Source organism: Neolamprologus multifasciatus, chromosome 18 (assembly GCF_963576455.1).
Source record: "Neolamprologus multifasciatus chromosome 18, fNeoMul1.2, whole genome shotgun sequence".
NCBI classification, from domain to species: domain Eukaryota; kingdom Metazoa; phylum Chordata; class Actinopteri; order Cichliformes; family Cichlidae; genus Neolamprologus; species Neolamprologus multifasciatus.
The window spans coordinates 36,546,537-36,573,432 of NC_140456.1; the positions used below are offsets into that span (position 1 = coordinate 36,546,537).

Sequence of the window (26,896 nt, forward strand, 5' to 3'; positions counted from 1 at the left end):
CTTTGACCATTAAATCCTTTCAAAATAACGGCACTTTAATTGTCCATTTGAACATCATCCAAGCAGCATAATTAATAAGACGAAGTGCAGACATCAATCCAAGAGCGCAGCCAAAAACGTTGCACATTTAACCAACATTCATTCCATTCAGTGTCTCCTCTTGCAACATCTCAGCGCTAATGCAATGTGGCTTCCTTTCCCTTGAGTGTATCATTACACTGCAACTCCATCTGAATCTGCACAGGTGCAGTTTCCACGTAAATGGGTTGTGAAGCAGCTCGAAATTCTCTTTTTGTGCTTCAAAGTCACCAAAGCGCAGTGCGCTCAGTTTATCAGCAAAGTCCGCTGACTTGGTTCAACATTACTTGGTTGCACTGGTGCATTTGTGACAACTTCACTTGAAATGCCTTCACCGCATCATACATGCCATGTCCATGAACTGACAGGTTTCCTTGCTGAGCTCAAAAACTCTGTTGAGAACTTTTCCCCAACTCAGCCAACGGAGCTCTGTATGATGAGGAATGTGGGCAAACTCTGAATCTATTTCCCACATATATGACTGAAATTGACGGTGATTTAAACTTTTAGCTCAGATAAAATTTACGGTTTGCGTTACGGTGATCATTACATGCTCCATTTTTAGGACTTTACCACACAGGCTTTCCTGGTGTATGATGCAGTGATCTGCTGTTAACTCATCGGTACAGTTCTCCTCCTGCATCTTTACTCGCATCCTGCTGACTAGTCCGCTTTTTTCACCACACAGCACCGGCGCTCCATCTGTTGTAAGTCCAACAAGTTTGTCCCAGGACAGTTTCATGTCAGCTACCCTTTGACATGCGTTTTAAAAAAATGTCTTTTCCTATCGTTTACCCGTGCATCGATTTAATGTTCAATATTTCCTCTCCACGGATGAAGATGGCCAGCTGTGCAATGTCCATCATGCCCATCATCCTAACCCAATCAGCAATTGTATTTCTCCTCAGGCCCACATTTGCCAAAATCTGCGGTTTGTCTGGACACAAGAGGTCACACACCTTCATCATGCAGCTCTTCAGAGTGGTACTGGGCTGATTTGGCTGTGTTCCCTGCTACAATAAAACTTGCTTTCACAACAGCTTCACTTTGTGATTTTGCTCTGGTGAAAAAAAGTATGCTGAAATGTCAGATTCTTCTTTAGACTTCTACTTTCTGTAGTTTTTCTCTGCATTTAGGTTTTTCAGCTTATCCTGGCGTTTTCTCTCGTATCCATCCATCCATCTTCATCCGCTTTATCCGGGGCCAGGTCGCGGGGGCAGCAGCCTAAGCAAAGAGGCCCAGACCTCCCTCTCCCCAGCCACCTCCTCCAGCTCGTCCGGGGGAACACCAAGGCGTTCCCAGGCCAGCCGAAAGATATAATCTCTCCAGCGTGTCCTGGGTCTGCCCCGGGGCCTCCTCCCGGTGGGACACGCCTGGAACACCTCACCCAGGAGGCGCCCAGGGGGCATCCTTGTCAGATGCCCAAACCACCTCAGCTGGCTCCTTTCGATGTGGAGCAGCAGCGGCTCTACTCTGAGCCCCTCCCGGATGGCCGAACTTCTCACCCTATCTCTAAGGGAGAGGCCAGCCACCCTTCGGAGGAAGCTCATTTCCGCCGCTTGTATCCGCGATCTCGTCCTTTCGGTCACTACCCACAGCTCATGGCCATAGGTGAGGGTAGGGACGTAGATCGACCGGTAAATTGAGAGCTTCGCTTTTACACTCAGCTCCCTCTTCACCACGACGGACCGGTGCAGCGTCCGCATTACTGCAGCTGCAGCCCCAATCCGTCTGTCGATCTCCGGCTCCCTTCTCCCATCACTCGCGAACAAGACCCCGAGATACTTGAACTCCTCCACTTGGGGCAGGAACTCATCCCCGACCCGGAGTGGGCACTCCACACTTTTCCGGCTGAGAACCATGGCTTCAGATTTGGAGGTGCTGATCCTCATTCCCGCTGCTTCACACTCGGCTGCGAACCGCTCCAGTGCGATCTGGAGGCCCTCACCCGATGAAGCCAACAGAACCACATCATCCGCAAAGATCAGAGATGAGATTCTGAGGCCACCAAAGCGAAAGCTGTCCGCCACTTGGCTGCGCCTAGAAATCCTGTCCATAAAAATTATGAACAGAACCGGTGACAAAGGGCAGCCCTGGCGGAGCCCATCACCCACCGGGAACGAGTCCAACTTATTGCCGGCAATGCGAACCAAGCTCTTGCAACGGTTGTATAGGGATCGAATGGCCCGTAGCAATGGGCCAGACACCCCATACTCCCGCAACACCTCCCACAGGACACCCCGAGGGACACGGTCGAATGCCTTCTCCAAGTCCACAAAACACATGTAGACTGGTTGGGCAAACTCCCATGCACCCTCAAGTATCCTCGAGAGGATAAAGAGCTGGTCCAGTGTTCCGCGACCAGGACGAAAACCGCATTGTTCCTCCTGCATCCGAGGTTCGACTAGCGGACGAACTCTCCTTTCCAGCACCCTGGCATAGACTTTCCCGGGGAGGCTGAGGAGTGTGATCCCCCTGTAGTTGGAACACACCCTCCGGTCCCCCTTCTTAAAGATGGGGACCACCACCCCGGTCTGCCAATCCACGGGTACTGCCCCTGATCTCCACGCAACATTGCAGAGGCGTGTCAACCAGGACAACCCCTACAACGTCCAGAGCCTTCAGGAACTCGGGGCGGACCTCATCAACACCAGGGGCTCTGCCACCAAGGAGTTGTTTAACTGCCTCAGTGACCTCGCCCCCGGAAATTGGCGGGTCATTCCCCTCATCCCCAGACTCTGCTTCCTCCTCGGAAGACGCGTCAGTGGGATTAAGGAGGTCCTCGAAGTATTCCTTCCACCGCCTGACAATTTTCTCAGTCGACGTCAGCAGCGCTCCGCCAGCACTATACACAGTGCAGGTAGAGCACCGCTTTCCCCTCCTGAGACGCCTGACGGTTTGCCAGAACCTCTTCGAGGCAGTCCGAAAGTCTTTTTCCATGGCCTCTCCGAACTCCTCCCACACCCGAGTTTTTGCTTCAGCCACTGCCCGAGCCGCATTCCGCTTGGCCTGTCGATACCTGTCGGCTGCCTCCGGAGTCCCACAGGCTAACCAAGCCCGATAGGACTCCTTCTTCAGCCTGGTGGCTCCCTTCACCTCTGGTGTCCACCATTTGGTTTGGGGATTACCACCACGGCAGGCACCAACCACCTTGCGGCCGCAGCTCAATGCAGCAGCTTCGGCAATGGAGGCGCTGAACATGGTCCATTCAGACTCAATGTCCCCCACCTCCCTCGGAATGCTGTTGAAGCTCTGCCGGAGGTGTGTGTTGAAGATCTCGCAGACTGGGGCCTCTGCTAGTCGTTCCCAGCACACCCTCACTGCGCGTTTAGGTGCACCAGGTCCGTCCAGTGTCCTGCCCCGCCACCTGATCCAACTCACCACCAGGTGGTGATCAGTTGACAGCTCAGCCCCTCTCTTTACCCGAGTGTCCAGAACATATGGTCGCAGGTCTGGTGATACGATTACAAAATCGATCATCGACCTACGGCCTAGAGCGTCCTGGTGCCACGTGCACTTATGGACACTCTTATGTTCAAACTAGGTGTTCGTTATGGCCAAACTGTGATTAGCACAGATGTCCAATAACAAAGCACCGCTCGGGTTCAGATCAGGGAGGCCGTTCCTCCCAATCACGCCCCTCCAGGTCTCGCTGTCGTTACCCACGTGAGCATTGAAGTCTCCCAGCAGGACAACAGAGTCTCCAGGTGGGGCACCTTCCAGCACCCCCCCCCCCCCCCCCAAGGAACTCTAAGAAGGCTGGGTACTCCGAACTGCCACTCGGCGCATAAGCGCAGATGACAGTCAGGACCCGTTCCCCGACCCTAAGGCGCAGGGAACAAACCCTCTCGTCCACCGGGAAAAACCCCAACGTACTGGCAGCAAGCCGAGGGGATATTAGAATACCCACCCCAGCCCGCCGCCTCTCACCAGGGGCAACTCCAGACTGAGACAGAGTCCAGCCCCTCTCCAGGAGACTGGTTCCAGAGCCCAGGCCATGCGTAGAGGTGAGCCCGACTATATCTAGCCGGTACCTCTCAACCTCACGCACTAACTCAGGCTCCTTCCCCACCAGAGAGGTGACATTTCATGTCCCTATTGCCAGTCTTGGCAGCCGGGGGTCAGTCCGCCAGGGCCTCTGCTCCTGGCCGCCACCCGGCACACAATGCACCCGACCCCTATGGCGCCTCCTGCAGGTGGTGGGCCTGCGGGAGGATGGGCCCATGTCTCCTCTTCGGGCTGTGCCCGGCCGGGCCCCATGGACTAAGGCCTGGCCACCAGACGCTCACCCTCGGGCACCCTCCCCGGGCCTGGACCCAGGGCGGGGCCCCGGTAACCCTATCCCGGGCAGGGTAAACTGTTCCCTCGGTGTTTTTTTCATAAGGGTCTTCTGAATCGCTCTTTGTCTGGTCCCTCACCCAGGACCAATTTGCCATGGGAGGCCCTACCAGGGGGCAAAAGCCCCAAGACAACATAGCCCCTGGGATCCCTGGGACACACAAACCCCTCCACCACAATAAGGTTGCGATTCACGGAGGAGATCTTTCTCTCATAGTGCCGTCTTAAATTAAATTCCTTATTTACAGCCACATTAGCTCCACTAATAAGACACACAGGTTTACCAGCAATGTCTGTAAACATATAGTCAGTCTCCCACTGGCGCTGAAAGGCTCTGCTTTCAGAATCAACCGACTGGGTGGCTCAAAATGCTAGGGAACAGCATGTAGATGATTGTGTTGCCTGTGCCACAGCTAGGCCTCATTTGTTCACTGAGCCTGTGCCTCTGTATCCAGAGGATGAGTGGGGTTATAATTGTATGTTGAGGCTGACTAGAGAAGCTGTGTCCACAGGAGAGTGCACCACACTGTCAAGTTTATATCCACCAATTGATAAGCGCACCCAAACAGGATCATTTATACCAACATACAAACAAAATACTTACACATGGTTTGAATTTTCAACGGACAGAGTGAAGTACACTCTGGGAGAAATTGACCCAAGTTGGTACATGAGGACACTCACGGGAAGGACCACAAATAATGTAAGTGACACAAACACCCTGATAAGTACATGGGCTAGAAGTGGGTTGTATTATTATTGTGGACATAACACCCTTTTAGTGCGTGTTCCTTTAGGGAGCGTGGGGACATGTGCTATGGTGCGGTTAGGAGCACCACTGATGCTTATAGGGAATAAGGTAAAAGCCATACCACAACATGACACGTGCACATTAACAGCCAGACGTAGGAGACATATTTTGAGGGAGAGAAGCACAAAAGGTACACATGCTTATGACCCAAGAACGGACTCGCCTACCTGGATTGACTCAATAGGAGTTCCCAGGGGAATTCCTGATGAATATAAATTAGTTGACCAAATAGCTGCAGGATTTGAAAGTGTGTTAATATGGATAACTCCAAATAAAAATGTTGATCGTGTTAATTATGTCCATTGTAACTTGCTGAGTCTCTCTAACCTGACCAAGGACGCCATGGAAGGATTCGCAGAGGAGCTGGGGCCGACGTCGCTAGTGGGAGTGCAAACTCGAATGGCCCTGGATATGTTGTTGGCCGAGAAAGGAGGTGTATGTGCCATGTTTGGTGATATGTGTTGTACTTTCATTCCCAACAACACTGCTCCAGATGGCTCTGTAACCAGGGCTCTGGAGGGTCTGAAAACTTTGTCCAAAACTATGCATGAACATTCGGGAGTCGATAATGCGCTGGAGAACTGGGTGACATCTGTGTTTGGGCAATGGAAGGGTGTGTTTATGTCTGCCATGTTTTCTCATGTTACTTTCATAGGAATATTGGTTACAGGTTGTTGTCTCATTCCTTGTGCCAGATGAGTGCTGGAGAAACAGATAGAGAGGGCTATGGATTCGGGGCCAAATGGTCCGGTGTCTATGATGCCGTTGGTGGAGGTGGCTGAGTGGACCGAGGAGTGAGGAGAAAGGGTGTTGGCCTTTTTCAAAGGCCAAAGAGAGGGAAATGTGGGGATTATATCATTTTATATCATTTTATATCATGTTGATTCTTTTCTATCTTTTCATTAAGCTTTGAGCGGTGGCATTTGATTAAACATTTATTCCATTTATTAAACATACTCATACATGTTATTACACACATTGCATTTGTGCTCATGATAGAGTTAAGCATACAGTCTAATAAAGGTTAAAAGCGTCATTCAGTGTTATGTCTGAACTGATATATTGATGAAATGACTTGTATGCTGTGAATGAATGCCTAACATGCTTACATACACATAGACATGAAGTATAATTTCTTAATTTAATAATAATAATACATTTTATTTAAAAATAGCGCCTTTCGAAGCACCCAAGGACACTGTACAACAGATAAAAACACAAAAACTGAAAATATACACAATAATAGTAAAAATAACAGATAAAAGTTAAGAACATACAGTGGTTTAAACATAAGCAATTTTAAACAGATGAGTTTTGAGGGTGGACTTAAAAAGAGGGAATGAAGTAATGTTTCTGAGGTCAGGGGGTAAGGAATTCCAAAGTCGAGGGGCAGAGCAACTAAAAGCCCTGCCCCCCATTGTGATCAGACGAGCGGAAGGAACGGAGAGAGAAAGAGAAGATGAAGATCTGAGGCACCGGGATGGGAAGAACATCTGTACTAAATCGGAGAGGTATGGTGGAGAGAGAGAATGAATAGCCTTAAATGTATAAAGGATTATTTTAAAATGGATGCGAAATTTAACCGGGAGCCAGTGAAGCTGCTTCAGGATTGGGGAGATGTGGTGGGTAGAGGAAGTCCTAGTAATAAGACGGGCAGCAGAATTCTGGACACGTTGGAGCTTGTTGATGGATTTTTGTGTAAGGCCAAATAATAGTGAATTACAGTAATCAAGTCGAGAGATAACAAGATTATGGACGAGAATGGCAGTGGCATGAGGGGTGAGGAAAGGGCGGAGGCGATTGATATTACGGAGTTGAAAATATGCTGCACGTGTGACATTATTGATATGTGAATTAAAAGATAATGTGCTATCAAGAAGGACACCCAAGCTTTTCACAGAGGGAGAGATAGGGACCAGCGAATTATTGATGGTGAGAGAGAAATTGTTAATTCTGGAGAGCAACCGTTTAGTGCCAACCAGGAGAAGTTCTGATTTATTGCTGTTGAGTTTAAGAAAGTTGGAGGAGAACCAATTTGAAAGACATCTTGCTTTGTCTCTGCTTAGCAACTAGTGATCCGGGGTCTACAGGAAGCATCTGGAGGAGGCCAGACAACCATATAGGGAAAATGCTGTTAAACACAGAAACTTGTTGAACTGTCGTTAATTATAACCTATACATGTGATGTTTTGTCTAATGCGAGAACGGGCGTTAACCCTGACATAATAAAATCATGCTGAAAGTATGTTTTGACGGAAGATCAGTGTTGGCAATATAGAGCTGTGTATCTTTCCACACATGTGTTTAATAAAATCATTGTTTAGACGCACTTGGGCCAGAGGTCGTTTGTCTCTCACTTCAATTACGAATCGGGACAATACAAACTAAAGTGATACACAACATATGCAGTGCTATACACACATATTTACATGTTTCTAAGAGTTTGATAACCAAGCTGTTACCAACATCCTGCACCATGTTCTTGTTCAACTTGGGAAAAACATAAGACTAGTTTCAAATGAGGATTGAAGCCTTTGTTGTTTATTAGATAAGCCACATGCACTATGATCCCTCAATCCAATCGTATTCTGCTTAGAACTGCATTGGAAACTACTGAGCCAATATTTTCAGCTTATATGGCTGAAACATTTTCAAATGATGAGCTTCCAACAATGAGTGAAACAGTAAGAGCATGTGGAGAGTTTGGAAACATCCCATTAAGAAAGAGAATTCAAACATTTGGATTCATTTTAATGAGCTCAAAGTAGTTGAAAATGCAGAGGAGCCTGTTGTGAACTGAGCTTCAGAGAAACACAACATACTGATATTCACTGTTCACATCTTTAAAGGACTGAAAAGGAAGAAGTTTACAAGGAATCATTTAGAACAGTTTCAAACATCAACTGACTGAATCCATGAATCTGAAAACGTGTTTGTGAGTGAAAGAGACAGACATGTACAGACTGAACTATCTGTTCAACAGTCAGAGTGTTTCTCTAACAGGAGGACACTCTTTACACTCAATTCAGCACAGGGACACAGAGGAACCAGGACACCAGATTCTACCTCTACCAAAATGCTGTATGCATCCTACTCTAAACCCAGGATAAAGAGTTTGAGTGAATGTGGTGTTGAAGGTGTGGAGGTGGATCAGAGTGTCAGAGGAGACTCTGTAGAAGGACAGAGTGCCAGCAGGACAGTCCACATACACTGCTGCTCTGTTAGAGACAGAGGAGGAGGAGGAGGAGGAGGAGGAGATGTGTGTTTGTATGTTATTGTGACAGACAGAATAACCAAGAAAATCATCACAGTCCAGACTCCAGGACTGATCATTGTGTCCAAACACACAGTCGCTGCCTCCTTTCCTTCTGATGCTTCTGTAACTCACTGATACACCAACGTCTCCTTTCCACTCGACCTCCCAGTAACAGCGACCAGTCAGACCATTTCTACACAGCAGCTGATAATAAACATCAAATCTGTCTGGATGATCAGGATATGACTGAACCTCCTCCACATCTGTCACCTTCCTGTTGTTGTCAGACAGTTGGAGGTTTGTGTGTACTGTGTTTGTGTCGATTGTGAGTTGACAGGAATCTGATGGAGAGAACAAACACAATCCAGCTGCAGTTATTGATCCATCATCTGTTCATTGATTGACACTTTGATGATGACTCCTGACACAATGAAGATGGTTGAATGTGTGCTGCTTTGTTTTCATGAATCCCATTAAAAACACACTTACACTTCCTCAGACCTGGTCTCAACCATCGGACTCCAGCAGGCTCCACCCTGAAAGGAGGAGGGGGGTCAGAGCAGCACAGTCAGCATGCACACATGGACATTACATGGCTCTCATACACACACTGTTACACACTGAGCTCAAAGCTCGGCTCCACTGTTTTATTCAAAGAAATCTACATTTATTTATCAGCACATTGAAAAACAGGTTGAGCCAAAGTGCTGCACAGAGTAGAGATAAAATAGGAAACATACACAGTAATTACTATAAAGACTCGTCAGAATACTGACAAATGAGTTTATGTCACAGAAGACGGCCTGTCGGTGGCGCTGTCACTTGGTGTTCGCTCGCTCTGTGGTATAGTATCGCTTCCTGTTCCTGCTCAAACACAGTGGTGTTTCTGAGTAGCTTATTTGCTTAGCAGTTTAATTAACAACTTTTAAATACATTCTTTTTTTTTTTTCACAGTATAATCTTCACGTGCTTCATCCGAAGCACACTTTCTGTGTACTCACTACCTAATTTATAGCCAAAGTATTCACTCACTGTCTCTGTAGTGTTTCGCTAGCTTAGCTCGTAGCCGACCCGTTAGCACCATGGCTACTTCACCTGTCCCTTCTGCACTTTCTTGCTCATTGTGTCAGATGTTTAGTTACTCCTCGGCCTCCTTTAGCAGTAATGATATCTGTAACAAATGTAGCATATTTGCAGCTCTGGAGGCCAGGATTACTGATCTGGAGACTCGGCTTTGCACCCTTCTCTCACCCTTAGCTAGCCAGGCCCCTGTAGCTGGTGCAGCCGAAGATAGCGTAGGCCCCGCTAGCTGTTCCCCGGCAAATCCCAAGCAGCTGCGGAAAGAAGGCGGCTGGGTAACGGTGAGGAGGAAGCATAGTCCTAAACAGAAGCCCCAGGTACACCACCAACCCGTTCATGTGTCTAACCATTTTTCCCCACTCGGTGACACACCCGCTGGGGGTCAAACTCTGGTAATTGGTGATTCTGTTCTCAGACATGTGAAGCTAGAGACACCGGCAACCATAGTCAATTGACTTCCAGGGGCCAGAGCAGGCGACATTGAAGGAAATTTAAAACTGCTGGCTAAGGGTAAACGTAAATTCAGTAAAATCATAATTCACGTCGGCAGTAATGACACCCGGTTACGCCAATCGGAGGTCACTAAAATCAATATTGAATCGGTGTGTAACTTTGCCAAAACAATGTCGGACTCTGTAGTTTTCTCTGGTCCCCTCCCCAATCAGACCAGGAGTGACATGTTTAGCCGCATGTTCTCCTTAAATTGCTGGCTGTCTGAGTGGTGTCCCAGAAATGATGTGGGCTTCATAGATAATTGGCAAACCTTCTGGAGGAAACCTGGTCTTGTTAGGAGAGATGGCATCCATCCCACTTTGGATGGAGCAGCTCTCATTTCTAGAAATATCGACAAATTTATTAAACCCCTCAAAACATGACTATCCAGAGTTGGGACCAGGAAGCAGAGTTGCAGTATTACACGCCTCTCTGCAGCTTCTCTCCTCCTGCTACCCCCCCAAAAACCCATCTCCATAGAGACTGTGTCTGCTTCCAAAAAGACAAAAAACAAACTAAAAACCAGCAACAAACAACTTAAACATTTACAAAGAAAGAACAATACAGTATCCACATCTGAACCAAAGAGTAAAACAGTGAAATGTGGATTATTAAATATTAGGTCTCTCTCCTCCAAGTCTCTGTTAGTACATGACTTAATAATTGATCAACAAATTGATTTACTCTGCCTTACAGAAACCTGGTTGCAGCAGGATGATTATGTTAGTTTAAATGAATCAACACCCCCGAGTCATTCTAACTACCAGAAATCTCGAAGCACAGGTCGAGGGGGCGGTTTGGCAGCAATTTTTCACACCAGTCTATTAATTAATGAAAGACCAAAACAGACTTTTAATTCATTTGAAAGCCTGATGCTTAACATTGTCCACCCCAGCTGTGAAACTCAGAAACCAGTCTTACTTGTTATCATCTATCGTCCACCTGGGCCTTACACAGAGTTTCTGTCTGATTTCTCAGACTTTATATCTAATTTAGTTCTGAGCTCAGATAAAATAATTATTGTGGGTGATTTTAACATCCATGTTGATGCTAAAAATGACAGCCTCAACATGGCATTTATTCTGTTGTTAGACTCAATCGGTTTCTCTCAAAATGTAAAAGAACCCACCCACCACTTTAATCACACTCTAGATCTTGTTTTAACATATGGCATAGAAACTGAACATTTAACAGTGTTTCCTGAAAACCCTCTCCTGTCTGATCATTTCTTGATAACATTTACATTTACAATAATTGATTACGCAGCAGTGGAGAGTGGACTTTATCAAAGTAGATGTCTTTCTGAAAGCGCTGTAACTAAGTTTAAGAATATAATCCAGCCACTGTTATCATCGTCAATGCCCTGTACCAACACAGAGCAGAGCGGCTATCTGAACGCTACCCCAACAGAGGTCGATTATCTTGTTAATAATTTCACCTCCTCACTACGTACGACTCTGGATACTGTAGCTCCGGTGAAAACTAAGGTCTCTAATCAGAAGTACCTGACCCCGTGGTATAATTCTCAAACACGTACCCTAAAGCAGATGACTCGTAATCTGGAGAAGAAATGGCGTGTCACAAATTTAGAGGATCATCATTTAGCCTGGAGAAATAGTTTGTTGCTTTATAAGAAAGCCCTCCGCAAAGCCAGAACAGCTTACTACTCATCACTGATTGAAGAAAATAAGAACAACCCCAGGTTTCTCTTCAGCACTGTAGCCAGGCTGACAAAAAGTCAGAGCTCTTTTGAGCCAACCATCCCTTTAACGTTAACTAGTGATGACTTCATGAACTTCTTCACAAATAAAATTTTTATCATTACAGAAAAAATTACCAATAATCATCCCACAGATGTAATATTATCTACAGCTACTCTTAGTTCCATTGATGTTAAGTTAGACTCTTTTTCTCCAATCGATCTTTCTGAGTTAACTTCAATAATCACTTCCTCCAAACCATCAACGTGTCTTTTAGACCCCATTCCTACAAAACTGCTCAAAGAAGTCCTGCCATTGATTAATTCTTTGATCTTATATATGATCAACCTATCTCTAATAATCGGCTATGTACCACAGGCCTTCAAGGTGGCTGCAGTTAAACCTTTACTCAAAAAGCCATCTCTAGACACAGCAGTCTTAGCTAATTATAGGCCAATCTCCAACCTTCCTTTCATATCAAAAATCCTTGAAAGAGTAGTTGTCAAACAGCTAACAGATCATCTGCAGAGGAATGGTTTATTTGAAGAGTTTCAGTCAGGTTTCAGAACTCATCACAGCACAGAAACAGCTTTAGTGAAGGTTACAAATGATCTTCTTATGGCCTCTGACAGTGGACTCATCTCTGTGCTTGTCCTTCTTGACCTTAGTGCAGCATTCGATACTGTTGACCATAATATCCTGTTAGAACGATTAGAACATGCTGTAGGTATTACAGGTATTGCACCGAAGTGGTTTGTATCATACCTATCTAATAGACTCCAATTTGTGCATGTAAATGGAGAGTCCTCTTCACACACTGAGGTTAATTATGGAGTTCCACAGGGTTCAGTGCTAGGACCAATTCTGTTTACATTATACATGCTTCCCCTAGGCAGCATCATTAGAAGACATAGCATACATTTTCACTGCTATGCAGATGACACCCAGCTCTATCTGTCCATGAAGCCAGATAACACACACCAATTAGTTAAACTGCAGGAATGTCTTAAAGACATAAAGACTTGGATGGCCACTAATTTTCTGCTTCTTAACTCAGATAAAACTGAGGTCATTGTACTCGGCGCTGAAAAGCTTAGAAATATGGTATCTAACCAGATTCTTACTCTGGATGGCATTACCTTGGCCTCCAGTAACACTGTGAGGAACCTTGGAGTCATTTTTGGGGTGACTGTAGCTCAGGTGGTAGAGCAGGTCATCTACTGATCGGAAAGGTTGGTGGTTCGATTCCTGGCTTCGCCTAGTCTGCATGCCAAATATCCTTGGGCAAGATACTAACCCCAAATTGCTCTCCGATGCATCCATCGGAGTGTGAATGTTAGCTATAAAGCACTTAGAGAGATGTGCTTGTGTGAATGGGTGAATGCACAAGTTGTGTAAAGCGCTTTGAGTGCTCAGATGAGTAGAAAAGCGCTATATAAGAACCAGTCCATTTACCATTTACCATTTTTGACCAGGATATGTCCTTCAACGCACATATTAAACAAATATGTAAGACTGCGTTCTTCCATTTGCGCAACATCTCTAAAATTAGAAATATCCTGTCTCAGAGTGATGCTGAAAAACTAGTTCATGCATTTATTATTTCCAGGCTGGACTACTGCAATTCATTATTATCAGGATGTCCAAAAAACTCACTGAAAAGCCTTCAGCTAATCCAAAATGCTGCAGCAAGAGTCCTGACAGGGACTAGAAAGAGAGAGCATATTTCTCCTGTTTTGGCTTCCCTTCATTGGCTTCCTGTTAAATCCAGAATTGAATTCAAAATCCTGCTCCTCACATACAAGGTCTTAAATAATCAGGCCCCATCTTATCTTAATGACCTTGTAGTACCATATTACCCTATTAGAGCACTTCGCTCCCACTCTGCAGGCCTACTTGTTGTTCCTAGAGTATTTAAAAGTAGAATGGGAGGGAGAGCCTTCAGTTTTCAGGCCCATCTTCTGTGGAACCAGCTTCCAGTTTGGATTCGGGAGACAGACACTATCTCTACTTTTAAGATTAGGCTTAAAACTTTCCTTTTTGCTAAAGCATATAGTTAGGGCTGGACCAGGTGACCCTGAATCCTCCCTTAGTTATGCTGCAATAGATGTAGGCTGCCGGGGGATTCCCACGATGCATTGAGTTTTTCCTTTCCAGTCACCTTTCTCACTCACTATGTGTTAATAGACCTCTCTGTATTGAATCATATCTGTTATTAATCTCTGTCTCTCTTCCACAGCATGTCTTTATCCTGTCTTCCTTCTCTCACCCCAACCGGTTGCAGCAGATGGCCGCCCCTCCCTGAGCCTGGTTCTGCCGGAGGTTTCTTCCTGTTAAAAGGGAGTTTTTCCTTCCCACTGTCGCCAAAGTGCTTGCTCATAGGGGGTCATATGATTGTTGGGCTTTTCTCTGTATCTATGAAGCGCCTTGAGGCGACATTTGTTGTGATTTGGCGCTATATAAATTGAATTGAATTGAATTGAATTGAATTGAAAGCTACAGAGTGTGTTGGAACAAACAAACAAATGTGTTTCCAACCGGGGGGTATCAGACCAGCACAGTCTCTTTCAGCATGCACACATGGACATTACATGGCTCTCATACATGTATTGTTAGACACTGATAAAGGAACAGTCCAACATTTTCACAAATACACTTCAATCCATACATGGATCAAGCTGCTGATGAATTGGACTGATCCTGGATCTGTCAGTACATCACTGTATTGAATGAAACAAACTGACTGATTCAAACTGTCACCTTCATCATCTTTATATTCCCCTTTTGTTTAGCTGGAAAGGACACCTCCCTGCCGTTGCTGTCAGTTGTTTTTCTCCACTTGGAAACACATTTAACATAGATGACACTTTATTAGGTACACAGTGATGTTAAGGTAAAATATATATTCTTAGTGCTCATTTGCTGTTAATATTGTTTTACGTAGGCCAGTAGATTGGGGAAGTCATAATGTGTGCTAAAGGTCACAGAGTACTGGGTAAGAAAGGAAACTGCAGAAAGAGAGGCTTTGTGCAGAGAACAGGAAGTGGTGCAGACCATTACAGAACTATATCTTACGCATTTGGCTTGTAATGCTTCAGATCTGTTGAGCGTTTGCACATCTCTTTCCAGAAAGTAATGATTGAATAAAATAATTATAATACTTTGACCAACTGAGTCATGTTTTCTCTCTTCAGTAAAAGAATGAAAAAGAATCAGATTTAATATTGGCCACTATCTCAGGTACAGTACACCTGTGGCCAGAGGTGGAAGTACTTAAGTAGAATATTGATGTATTTGTAGTTATTTTATTTATTAATTTTTTGTTTAGAGGCAAAGTCACCCTCTATAATGTAGCAACAGGAAATAGAAATATATTTTTATTTTCACTCTTTTTCTTTTGATTCAAGCTGAGTACAATTAGAATTAAAATGAGACTAAAGTTTGTATTCCCATCTACTGATATTTTATTATTTTTTTAATATAGCACAAGGTTCAGTGAGCACACCGTAAAATCAGCTCGGCTCTCAGCGTCCGCACCTGTGCTTTGCTCCCACCTGTCTCTTGTTTGCAGGTAGCTCCCAGTGTACAAACTGTCCTCTTTTCCTGTGCCTGCTTTGGATTTCTGTATAATGGACTTTGTGTTTCCTCATTTTTCACTTTTGCATTTGGACCAATAAAAGCTCCTTTTTGTCACTTCCTTCCTGCCTCTGTATCTTTCACGTGGGTCATCTCTAAATGTATTTATTTATTGTCTTCACATCCATTATTTTATAGGGTGTTTACTTTTCACATCACATTTTGACCTTTGTCTCTGAAAAGCACTGAAATTCATCAATGCATTTGTGCAGGGCTGCTTGCCTTTAAATGTACATAAAACATCTTCCTGTAGTTGTCAGCTTCTTCTACAGCTCTGATTATAACACAATGATTTGTTTTCTTTTGATAAAGCTACGCTTACAGTTTCCCCTGGCTCCACAGCTTATTTTAATCTAGGATCAATTTGTCTTTGGCCTCTCTGTAAAGAGATTAATCTAAACTGAAATGGGATCAGAGGAAGACAAAGATTATCCCCAAAATGCTGCACTGTTAAACATACTGAGATATCTACAAGTGCTGAATCAAAAAAAATCAAAAGTTGATTCTGTTCATCTGGACGTAGCGTTATGTGGGAGAAACGTTTCGTCACTCATCAAGTGATTTCTTCAGTCTCAGCTGACTGCAGGTTTCCCTAATCTTATAAACAAAATCTATGTGATCTTAACCCAACTGAGCATTTCACTTGTTGAAGACTGAAATTTGGACAGAAAGGCCCACAAACAAACAAAAACTTAAAGCTGCTGCAGTAAAGGCAGAGCATTAAAAAGGAGGAAACCAGCATCTGGTGATGTCCAGGAGTTCAAGACTTCAGGCTGTCATTTGCCAGCAAAGGGTTTTCCACCAAGTATTAGAAATGAACATTTTATTTTCACTTATTTAATTCATCCAACGACTTTAGAGCCCCTAAAATAAAGGGTTTGTGTTAAGAAAATGCTTTAGTTCCTTACAATTTTATGCAATCTTTTTGTTCAACCCACTGAATTAAAGCTGAAAGTCTGACCTTCAAATGCATCTGAGTTTTTCCATTTAAAATTCACCATGGTAACCAAAATTTAAAAATGTTGTCTCTGTCTAAATATTTATGGACCTAACTGTAGGTCTAATTTTAATGAAACTCAACATGACTTATCAGTTATCATTAATGTTCCTGCAAACAGACTCATTGGAGACCCCTACATAAATATCCATGTACTATCTAGCTTGACTAGTGTGTCTGTTCCTGAAAATATTCCTGCATGTGTGATTGTTCATGTCTCATCTACAGGAAACAAACAGGAAGTGAGTGAAGGACACAGGAAATGTTTACAGCTCCTCTATCAGACATTCTCCATACCTGAGAGTGTCCAATCTCCATCCTGGATCCTTCAGTCCAGCCGACAGAAGCTTCATTCCTGATTTTCCTGGATGATTGTAGCTTAGGTCCAGCTCTCTCAGATGGGAGGGGTTGGAGCTCAGAGCTGAGGCCAGAGAAGTACAGCCTTCCCCTGTAATCAGACAGCCTGACAGACTGCAGACACAAAACAACAATCCATCTGTCAGTAATCATTTTCGATTTGTCACATACAATAACATCTATCCATTCAATGCAACTTTATTTATAAGTGACAATTCCCAACAGACAGCAGCAGTCATCTCAAGCTTTTTAACAGCGTAAGGTAACAGCCTCCAATATTAGAGAGAAAGCCCCACCCATCAGACAATCCACTTGGTGATGGTGGGAAGAAGAACACAAAGATCCTCCCAGTGAAAACAGGCTCCAGGTGGAGCATCTACCATGACTGGTTGGAGGGTGAGGGGAAAGAGAAGAGATGAGCTCAGAGAGACAAAAAAAACCCACAAACTAAGGAAAGAGAAGACAAAAGTTAAGGACATACAGTAGTGACATATAAAAGCATCAGGAGTGAAAAGAGGGGAGTGAAGAAGAAAGCAGAGCATCATGGGAAATCCACCAACAGACTGAGCCTATAGCAGTATAACTAAGGGATGGTTCATGGTCACCTCAGAGTCAGAATGAGAATCAGAGAGACTTCATTTATCCCCAAGGGGCAATTAAGATACAACAGAACAGCAAGATAAGGACAGGGCATAAACAGGCAATAAGAGTGAGATAATAAATACACCGGTGATCGGAAGTTGCCGGTTTGAGCCCCGGCTCTGACAGTCTCGGTCGTTGTGTCCTTGGGCAAGATACTTCACCTGTTGCCAACTGGTGGTGGTCAGAGGGCCCGGTCGCACCAGTGTCCGGCATCCTCGCCTCTGTCAGTGTGCCCCAGGGCGGCTGTGGCTACAGTGTAGCTTACCATCACCAGTGTGTGAATGTGTGTGAATGGGTGAATGACTGAATGTATGTTACGTCCCTCTGCAGCCTCTAATCTGCTCAGTGTGTTCAGCTGGTGCTAATTGGCCACACCTAGTCAGGTGTGGATAAAAGCATACCTGAGGCAAGCTTCCCAGAGAGCTCACTTGTTTTTGCCTTGGTGGCACTAGCCATTTTAGCCAACCTGGTATTCCATTTTAAGATAAAACCTCTTCTCACCCACCATCTGGTGTTCATCTCCTTTTATGTTGTGGCTTTTGAGCCAGGTTGTAGCATAAGTGGGGGCTCATCCGGGATATTTGGACATTTTAGTGGAGACTTAATATCAGTTTGTTTGACTTTTAAGTGGGTGAGTGAAGGTGTTCACTGTGATTGAGCAACGTCCCTTTAGTAAGTGTGTTTCAGCTGGGTGGCTATGCTGCCCTTCTATCGAAGCAGTTGTTTGTTGTTTTGCTTTGTTGTTTTAGTTTATTGTGTTTGGTGGTTATCCTGGGTGGGGGTACGCTTCAGAGTCTGGTAGGAGACTATATCTCTGGTCTGCTGCCTGCTCTCGAGTTCACCTTTAAAGTTGCCTCGAGCCCAGTACACCACTGAAGACTAGACAGGTCAAGTTTTGTTTTTAGAGTTTTAGGCTGGGAGTTGCACATAGTAAATCAGTGGCACCAAACTTGGTAGGAGGTTTGAGACCATTCATGATTATGGTCTGTAGCTGAGGCAGGTAGGTCGTTTTTAAGTTGGCATTGTGTGTACACCGTGTGTGCATCTAATATGTCAGTGTTGATGGATGCTAATGAGATCCTCATGTGGTTAGTGTTTTGTGCTGTGACCTTTAGTGTTGTGGGGAATATGGCTACTTTTGTTGGATCACTTGTGAGTGTTGTTAGCCAGGTGATTGCAATAACACTGGGTTGCTGAGCCACCCTTGATGTGATCATTGTGTGGCCATTGCTCTCAATTTGTGCTTGGTCACTAGTATGCTTGCTTTACTGAACCTAGGATTAAAGTAACTTGTTGTGGTATAGGGCCACTTGTATGTGACTGTTTGTGTGGTGGAGACAACAGATCACTTAGTCGTGATTATTTGTTGCTACTTTTGGTTTTGTGTTGTAGCAGGTCAGGTAATCATTTTGGGTTTGTGACTGTTGTGCTCCTTTGTGTTGGTCACATGTTACTTTTTGTGTGTGTTCAGTGTGGCAACTTCAAATTCTCATGCCCATCCATGCTTAAAGAATCCAACTATAATGTGAACACTGTGCTTCTGTTAGCTTTTACTTTTATTTCAGGTTTGTGGGTCAAGGACCTGAAGGTTTCAGAGGGGCTTTTAATAAATTTAGGGATCCTAGAGGAACCCTTTTAAGGGAGGAGGTGTTACGTCCCTCTGCAGCCTCTAATCTGCTCAGTGTGTTCAGCTGGTGCTAATTGGCCACACCTAGTCAGGTGTGGATAAAAGCATACCTAAGGCAAGCTTCCCAGAGAGCTCACTTGTTTTTGCCTTGGTGGCACTAGCCATTTTAGCCAACCTGACATTCCATTTTAAGATAAAACCTCTTCTCACCCACAATCTGGTGTTCATCTCCTTTTATGTTGCGGCTTTTGAGCTGGGTCGTAACAATGTGTAAAGGCCATTTACCATTTCCCATTGATGATTTTGGCAGCCTGTCTAAGGGCCTGTCAGCTGAAAACCTGTGCCAGAGTTTTAACAGTCAGGCCAATGATTTTAGAGCACACTAATGCAGTGTGCTGCAGTCTGTTCCTGTATGAAGGCTGAGGGAGTGGAACCAGCAGGTAATGGAGAAGGTCATGATGCTTTCCATGAAGGCATAGTAAGTAAGTCATCATGATGGCTGTGCTGACTCCAAAGGAGTTGAATTTCCTAAGGAGGTATAGCCGTTGGTGGTACCTCCTGAGAATTTCCTCTGTGTTGGCAGAGAATTTCAGGAGGTTGTCAAAGATGATTCCCAGGTATTTGTACTCCTCAACTACCTCCACTGGTTTCCCGTGGATGGTGGTGGTGACTGAAGCAGCCAGATCCCTCTGCCTACTGGAGAAGGTCACCACCATCTCTTTGGTTTTGCTCACGTTCAGTTCAAGTTTTGAGCTGTTACACCACTGTACAAACTCCTGCAGAGCGGGCCTGTGGTTTTGTGAGGGGCCTGACAGCAGTGACAGGAGAACTGTGTTGTCATCATGTTTCACCAGGTGACAGTTGTGCTGTATGGATCTGCAGTCATCAGTGTAGAGGATGACGAGCAAGGGTAGAGCACACAGCCCTGGGGAGAGCCAGTGAAGGTGGAACGGAGACCGGAGAGGGAGTTGTTGACCCGAACTTTCTGAGTCCTGTTGGTCAAAAAGTCCAATATCCACAGGATTAGCTGATCATCCAGGTGAAATCGGGTGGAAAGTTTAGTGGCCAGGATATGAGGCTGCAGAGTGTTGAATGCTGATGAAACATCAGCAAACAGAAGTCTGGTGGAGGAGTCAGGGAGCTCCAGATGTTTGTGGATGAAGTCCAAGATAAAGATTTTTGCATCTCCAACACCTCTGCGTGCATGGTAAGCAAACTGGAGTGGGTCCATCAGGGGGTCAGTTGCTCTTACGATGTGCTGTTTTATGATCTTCTCCATGGCCTTCATCATTAGGGAGATGAGGGCCACAGGACGAAGATCATTCAGAGACTTTGGGTTGTTTCTTTTGGGGATGGGGATGACTGTGGAGTGTTTCCACAGGTGGGGGACGGTGTGACTGTCCACAGAGTGTTGAAATAGAGTCCGGACCACACTTTCTAGTTACCCTGCACAGTGCCTCAGAACTTGACTGCTGATGTTGTCAGGGCCTGGTTGCTGTCCATACAGACAATATTCATTCGTAAATGATTAACTAACAATCTTGTCAGCACAAAGTTCTTTATTTGGAGCTCTGTTCTACAAGAAAGATAAGTTACTGAAAAACTGCTTGTGCTTAAAGTGCTTTGACACCCTTTGGCAATATTGTAGACAATGTTAAACTTAATCATCATCTCGGCCTCCTATGACGACCTGTTTGCTGCTGCCTGCCGCTGAAAGGCAGTGGGGAAAGGGGACACTGGGGCAGTGCATTTATCGCAGCTTATAATGTGTTTTCTGGATACACTGTGCTTTATCAGTGTTCACAGATTGATGGCTCCATGTCAGAGCACTGCCTATGAGTTTTAGAAAGATCAGGCCTAAACTTAACGAAAAAGTTATCAATAGTTCTTTTCATCTTTTCTTATTAACCACAGTTACATCCACTTCTGTTCTGCCAAGGCTGCTTACTAGGGCTGGGTGTCATCACTGATTTCTATAATCCATTCGATTCCAATTCACAAGCTCCCGATTAGATTCAATTCAGTTTTGCCTCAGACAGTCAGAAATATTATAATTCTGATCATTTATCAGTACTAATACATGTGAGACTTCATCAGAGGTGTGAGAATAACAGCAGATGCCTTTGTGTCAAAGTAACTGAGAATAAAACACAGAAAAACAGGAAGGAGATTTTCCTGGCCTGGCTTTTTATAGCAGATAACCTTAAAAATGTTCTGCAATATTGCATAATTTTAAATAGTTTAAATGTCTTCAGTATTGAACAGCAGATATTGGGCTTTTTTGTCCGAGGTCATTTAAGTAAAGTAAAAATTATAAAAAAAAAGAAAAAAAAAGACAGCGCTGTAAACAATGGTAGACTGGACAGCGTGTCCATGTACAGGCCGTCGGGGCTGAAAGCTGAGAAAGGGAAAGCTGATTCTGATGCGTCGGGTCTGCGCTCTGTGTTTACGTCTTTGTGTGGAATCCGTTTACCTGCTCTCATTTGCTGTTTGGTGGTTGTTGAAATATTTTTGTGAGCTTTAACCTAAATTGTTTCAGGCAAAATAGATTTATATTTAACAGTTGATTCAGGATTTCATGAATCGATAAATCGCTTTATTCAAGCTACTCACCTCTCTCTGCACTCCCTGGACTTTCAAACGCACACACATGAAGGATTACAGGAATATCTGGACCACTCAGAGAGGTTCCGCCCCTGACTATCTCTGATTGGTTTAGACCACGATAGCAGCATAATGTGTGTCAGTTGTTGACCACATGGAGACTTTCAGAGTTGCTGAGAATTTTATTTTCTTTACTCGAAAAGTTGGTCGCACCGGTGGGACCTCATGATTTTTTTAGTTGCATCAATGAAAAATTTGGTCACACTCTAGAGCCCTGCACAGAGGCCATGGTTCTGAGGCCCTGCCAGGCTGAGCGGAGGTCCCCCCCCGTTGACCTCCTTTTTATCTATTTTTTTAATCTATTTGGAAAATCCTCTTTTTTAAATTAAGGATTTCGTTGAGCTCCTTGGTGATCCAGGGTTTGTTGTTGGGGTATATGGAGACTGTTTTTGAGGGGATAATGTTGTCAACACAGAAGGAGATGTATGATGTTACCATGTCAACTTGTTTGTCGATGTCATCAGAGGAAGAAAGAAGGTTGTCCCAGTCAGTGGCTTCGAAATAACCTTTTAGGGTGAGGATACTTTCCCCTGTCCACTGCTTGATGTTATTGGTGACCGTTTTAATCCTCTTGATGCCTGGGGTGTAAGCAGGGGCCAGCAGGATGGACAACTCAGGACAACTAAGAGCTGCTTCCACACCAAGTCCAACATAGCCAGGCTTTCTTTGTGTTAGCTGCTTTGACAAAACCTCAAATCACAGTCAGAGATGATGACCATCATCACAGTGATGCTCATCTCTCTGTTAACCCAGGCTTTCTGCTTCAGGATCTGTACAAGCTCACATAACAAGGAGCACTTTACACATCATTTCACTCATTTCACTAAATGGATGGACTGAGCACGGCCTAAAGATGAACTGGTGCCAGAGATCAAAAAGAACATCAAATAAAACAGTCAAATTCAATAGTTTAGATGGAAATGTGAGATTAATGCTGGAGACAATCATGAACCTGCTGAATTCATGAACATCAAGAATGCAGCGAGTGGTAAAATAAAGATTTGAACTCCGTGTGCTCAGTGTTACTGTCTACTCCTAACATATTCCTAACATGATAGCTGCACTTTAGAGCTCTAAAGCTGGAACTGACACATATTTAAACTCTACATGTTACTCAGTACATTCAGTTCTGACACTCGCCCACAGTCCAACAAAGGAAACATGGAGATCACATCAGTTTGTCACCAAAGTCTAATTATTAGGGCAACTTAACCTGTTATTATCCCGTTAACTCATTAATTGAGTAACGCGGACAGTTATTTTATCGCACATTAACAAAGTTTTTAAAATCAGATGCCTGAATTGAATCAATTGATCAAGAAATTCCTTGGACGGTAAGTGACGGAAGTGGCGTCAAACGCCGGAGATTTGGTGGAAAAAAGAAGCGAATGGTAGCGTAGAGTTTAAGAAAGTTTCCTTAAGCTTCAGTATTGCCAAATAAACTAACCAACTGTCATATAACTAACAACATCTGTCCTATCATCTCTAACACCCTGGAGGACAATGGGGAGAGTTTAGACGCTCTCCAAGATTAGATCGACCGCTGTTTCCAAGATTTAGTAATGAAGAAGGCCCAGAGTGCATCTTCCCCGGCCAAAACTGAGATGCTGTCATCAAAGAGATGTCGCCCAGCAGACTCCCCCGGCACAACATCGCCTGCCGGCAACGACATCGTAGACATCCTGGAGTCAATCGACAAGCGATTGTCCAGTTTCGATGCGAGGCTGTCCCTGGTGGAGATTTTACACCGGGAATTTAAATCTCTGAGAGAATCCCTGGAATTCAGCCAGCAGCAGGTGGAAACGCTTGCCGCTGAAAATGCCACGCTACGGGAGTCGGTCAAATCTCTCACCAATAACGTGACCCAGCTAAACATTGAAAATAAAAAAATAAAAGAGTCCGTTATCAATCTACAAGCCCGTAGCATGAGTATCTGGTATTCCAGAATCTGCCGGAGAAAACGCGGAGGCAACGGTGAAAAGCTTCATTAAAATCCACCTGAAGCTGCCGGAGGACACTGTAAAGAACATCGCCTTTGATAGAGTGCATCGCTTGTCGCGGCAGGGAGCTGAAAGGAACGGACTTCAGCGTGAACGACCAGTCCAGACAGCTCTACCGCGACCCCGGCACCACACCGTGGTTATATTGACAGATAAGAACCCGCTACACTCTTTTCTTATTCATTCACACTTTCTCCTTTAACGTGGGTTTAACCTAGTAATATCAGTATGATGTCATAGCAGATATAACACCGTCACCCTCCGTCATTACTTTAATTGGAATGTTTCCATTTCTTTTCTTTTTTTTTGTTGTCGCACACAGTTTATGTGGTTTCTTTCTCTTGTCTTTCACTGCTGTGATCACCTACTTCCCCACTCACCTACAAACAACACCCTCTATTTCTCCATATTTTCACACCACGATCACGCAAACACATGCGCTCAATGGCAGCACATTTACAACAGCCTCACAGCACGCACAGACTTGCAGGACACATACGCAAGCCACGCTTGTTCATATTAGTGAATATTCACACACATAGTCAGACTTATGGAGCCTATCACCACACTTTTTTCTCTTTCTATTTACAAACAAGTGATGTTTCCGGGGGCGTGGTTATGGCGCTGAACTAGACACATGTATTTTTGTGAGCTCCTGGCGATATTTTAGTAAGTTCCTGTAAACTGTCCTTTAACTGCGTGAACAGTGATAACTATTGCTTGTAACGAGTTATTATCGTATATCCGCGACATTATGCCGGCTAAGAAAGCACAAAATAAATCTAAGGCACACTCTTCTTTGAGTAAGGAAGACGACATCTCTGATGCTAGCAGTCAAGCTAACTCTGCAGGTGATGCTAGCCCTGGGAGTCTCCTGGACGTGAGTACTGGAATGGCCCATAACATGGATGTTATTCAAATACTCGACGGAATCAGAAATTACTTTTCCACAAAACTTGATGTGGTCCTGTCAGCGATCCAAGATGTTAAAAGAGACGTGCAGGACTTTTCGGTGCGCATGGATGGGGCAGAGATGCGCATTAGCAGCGTGGAGGACGCCGTTAACTCAGAGAAAGGCAAGACAGATGCGCTAGTTAAACAAGTGGCTCTCCTCACGAACAAACTCGAGGACCTCGAAAATCGCTCTCGTCGTTCCAACCTACGACTAGTTAATGTGCCGGAGAAAATAGAAGGAAATGACGCAGTGGCTTTCCTAGAGAAGTGGCTCCCCGAAGCGCTGGGACCAGCAACATTCCCGAGACAACCTCTCATCGAAAGAGCTCACCGATTACCTGGCCGGACGCAACCCAACCGATCACCCTCACCGAGAGTCCTCATCGTGAAGTTTTTAAACTTCCAAGACAAGGTTCGGGTGATGCGGGCGGCTATGGCCAAAGGGAAAGTTATTTGTGGGGGTCAAGAGGTCATGTTCTTCCCGGATCTTTCTACAGATCTCCACCGACAGAGGAGGGGCTTCGACCGGGTGAAACAGCAGCTCAGGGCGATGAACGTACGTTACGGATTAATTTACCCGGCGAAGCTACGAGTGTCATCTGGTGAACATACGCATGTCTTTGAGACCCCAGCAGATGCGGAAAAGTTCATCCGAGGTTTGCAGAATACAGAGAACTAGCAGATTATCTAATGGGAACTGCCGAATCCTTCACTACCTGCCCATAACAACTGTAGTTTGAAATTGTTGGATTTAATGGTCAATATCGCTCATCCTTACTGTTGAATTTTTTGGGGAGAGTATTTTTCTTTTTTGTGTTTACTTTGGTTTACCGTTCCCTCGTTCTCCTCAGTTGTATTGGGCATTTTATTTATCCCTTATAGATAACTAGCCACGCCCACTCGTTGATTGGGCTTTCATTTGTGCCTTGGAGTGCTGGTTGTTCGACATACAGTCGGCTCTCCGGGATGAGAGTTATGCTACAAGAAAGTTTGTAATGATCATTGTATACATACTTGTTCATGTAGGATATACATTTTCGTCAGGAGATGCAATTGTCCAGGGGGTTTGGTTTTGTTTGACCATAATGTCAGCTCGGTTTGGTCTAGCTGCTCCCTTGTTTACATTGGATCAGCGTGTGCACTTAACTGCACCCCAAGGTCAGGGGGAGGGCGGGGTAGGGCGAGGGACTGTCCGGTTCAGATTGACAGCTAAGGGGGTTTATTTATGGCAGATTTTGTGTTATTTGTTTGTGTTTTTGTATTTTTCACAACGTGTTGCTTTTTACTGGTTTACTCCCAGCACAACAGTTAGAGATACTGAAAGGTTTACCAACAACCAAATGAAGATACTATGTTGCACAATCTGTTGTATTAATAAGAATAAGAATTTAAAATTCATATAAGAATTTTAAATTTATTTCTTGGAATGTGAGAGGAATGGTAAAAGTGGTTAAACTAAAACAGGTTATTACCAGGCTTAAACAACTTGAGTCATCAATAGCGTTTATCCAAGAGACCCATTTACTCAGAGAGGATCTGGTGAAAGTACGTAGGAGATGGCCAGGCAAAGTGCTAGCATCCTGTTGCCCTTCGCACGCGAGAGGGGTTATGGTGTTAATTCATAATTCAGTGCCTTTCCAAGTAAATAACACTATTTATGATAAAGCTGGCAGATTTTTGGTGGTTCAAGGAACTCTCTTGAAAGAGAATTTCAATTTAGTTAATGTTTATGGCCCTAATGATGATAACCCTTCATTTTTTGAGAATTTATTTCTATTGATAGCTACCCTTCCTGGTAGGATAATATTGGCAGGTGACTTAAATTGTACTCTGGACCCGAAGCTTGACCGCTCATCAGGGATAGACACTTCACACTCTCAAACAAGAAAAAAAATACAACAATATTTGAAAGATCTGAACCTCTGTGATCCATGGAGAATTCAAAACCCCAATAAAAGGGAATTCTCATGCTATTCAGCAGTATTTAAATCCCACTCCCGAATAGATTATTTTTTAATTTCCTCATCTTTGCTACCCAATATAACTAAGTGTATATATGACAGCATTGTGTTGTCAGATCATGCCCCAACCTCACTATTTTATGAGGTGGAACAAGTGAATAGCTGCTCAAACAAGTGGCGCTTGCACCCTAAATGGATACATGATTCTGACTTTATGAAATTTGTAGGAGAACACATTGATCTCTACTTCTCAATTAATACAATTCAAACAACTGCAGCCGTTAGGTGGGAAGCTTTTAAAGC

At 44.4% G+C, this 26,896-nt stretch overlaps 2 protein-coding genes across 4 annotated transcripts in view; one reads left to right on the forward strand and one right to left on the reverse strand.

The window, feature by feature from the left end:
- LOC146498584 (protein NLRC3-like) overlaps window positions 1-26,896 on the forward strand; it is a 350,052-nt gene that overhangs the window by 100,412 nt on the left and 222,744 nt on the right. The gene's annotated exons all lie outside the window — the stretch shown is intronic.
- LOC146498586 (NLR family CARD domain-containing protein 3-like) overlaps window positions 8,788-26,896 on the reverse strand; it is an 86,194-nt gene continuing 68,085 nt past the window's right edge. The window contains exons 9-10 of one of the 2 annotated variants that reach the window (XR_014870541.1): window positions 8,973-16,859; window positions 8,788-8,824 (exon numbers count right to left, since the gene is read on the reverse strand). Coding sequence is in view for 1 of the 2 variants with exons in the window: in XM_085140015.1 (XP_084996141.1) it covers window positions 16,655-16,859 (205 nt within the window). In the remaining variant the exon portion in view is untranslated. Of the gene's footprint in view, window positions 16,860-26,896 lie in introns of both variants that reach the window. The other variant, XM_085140015.1, reaches the window with a different exon arrangement.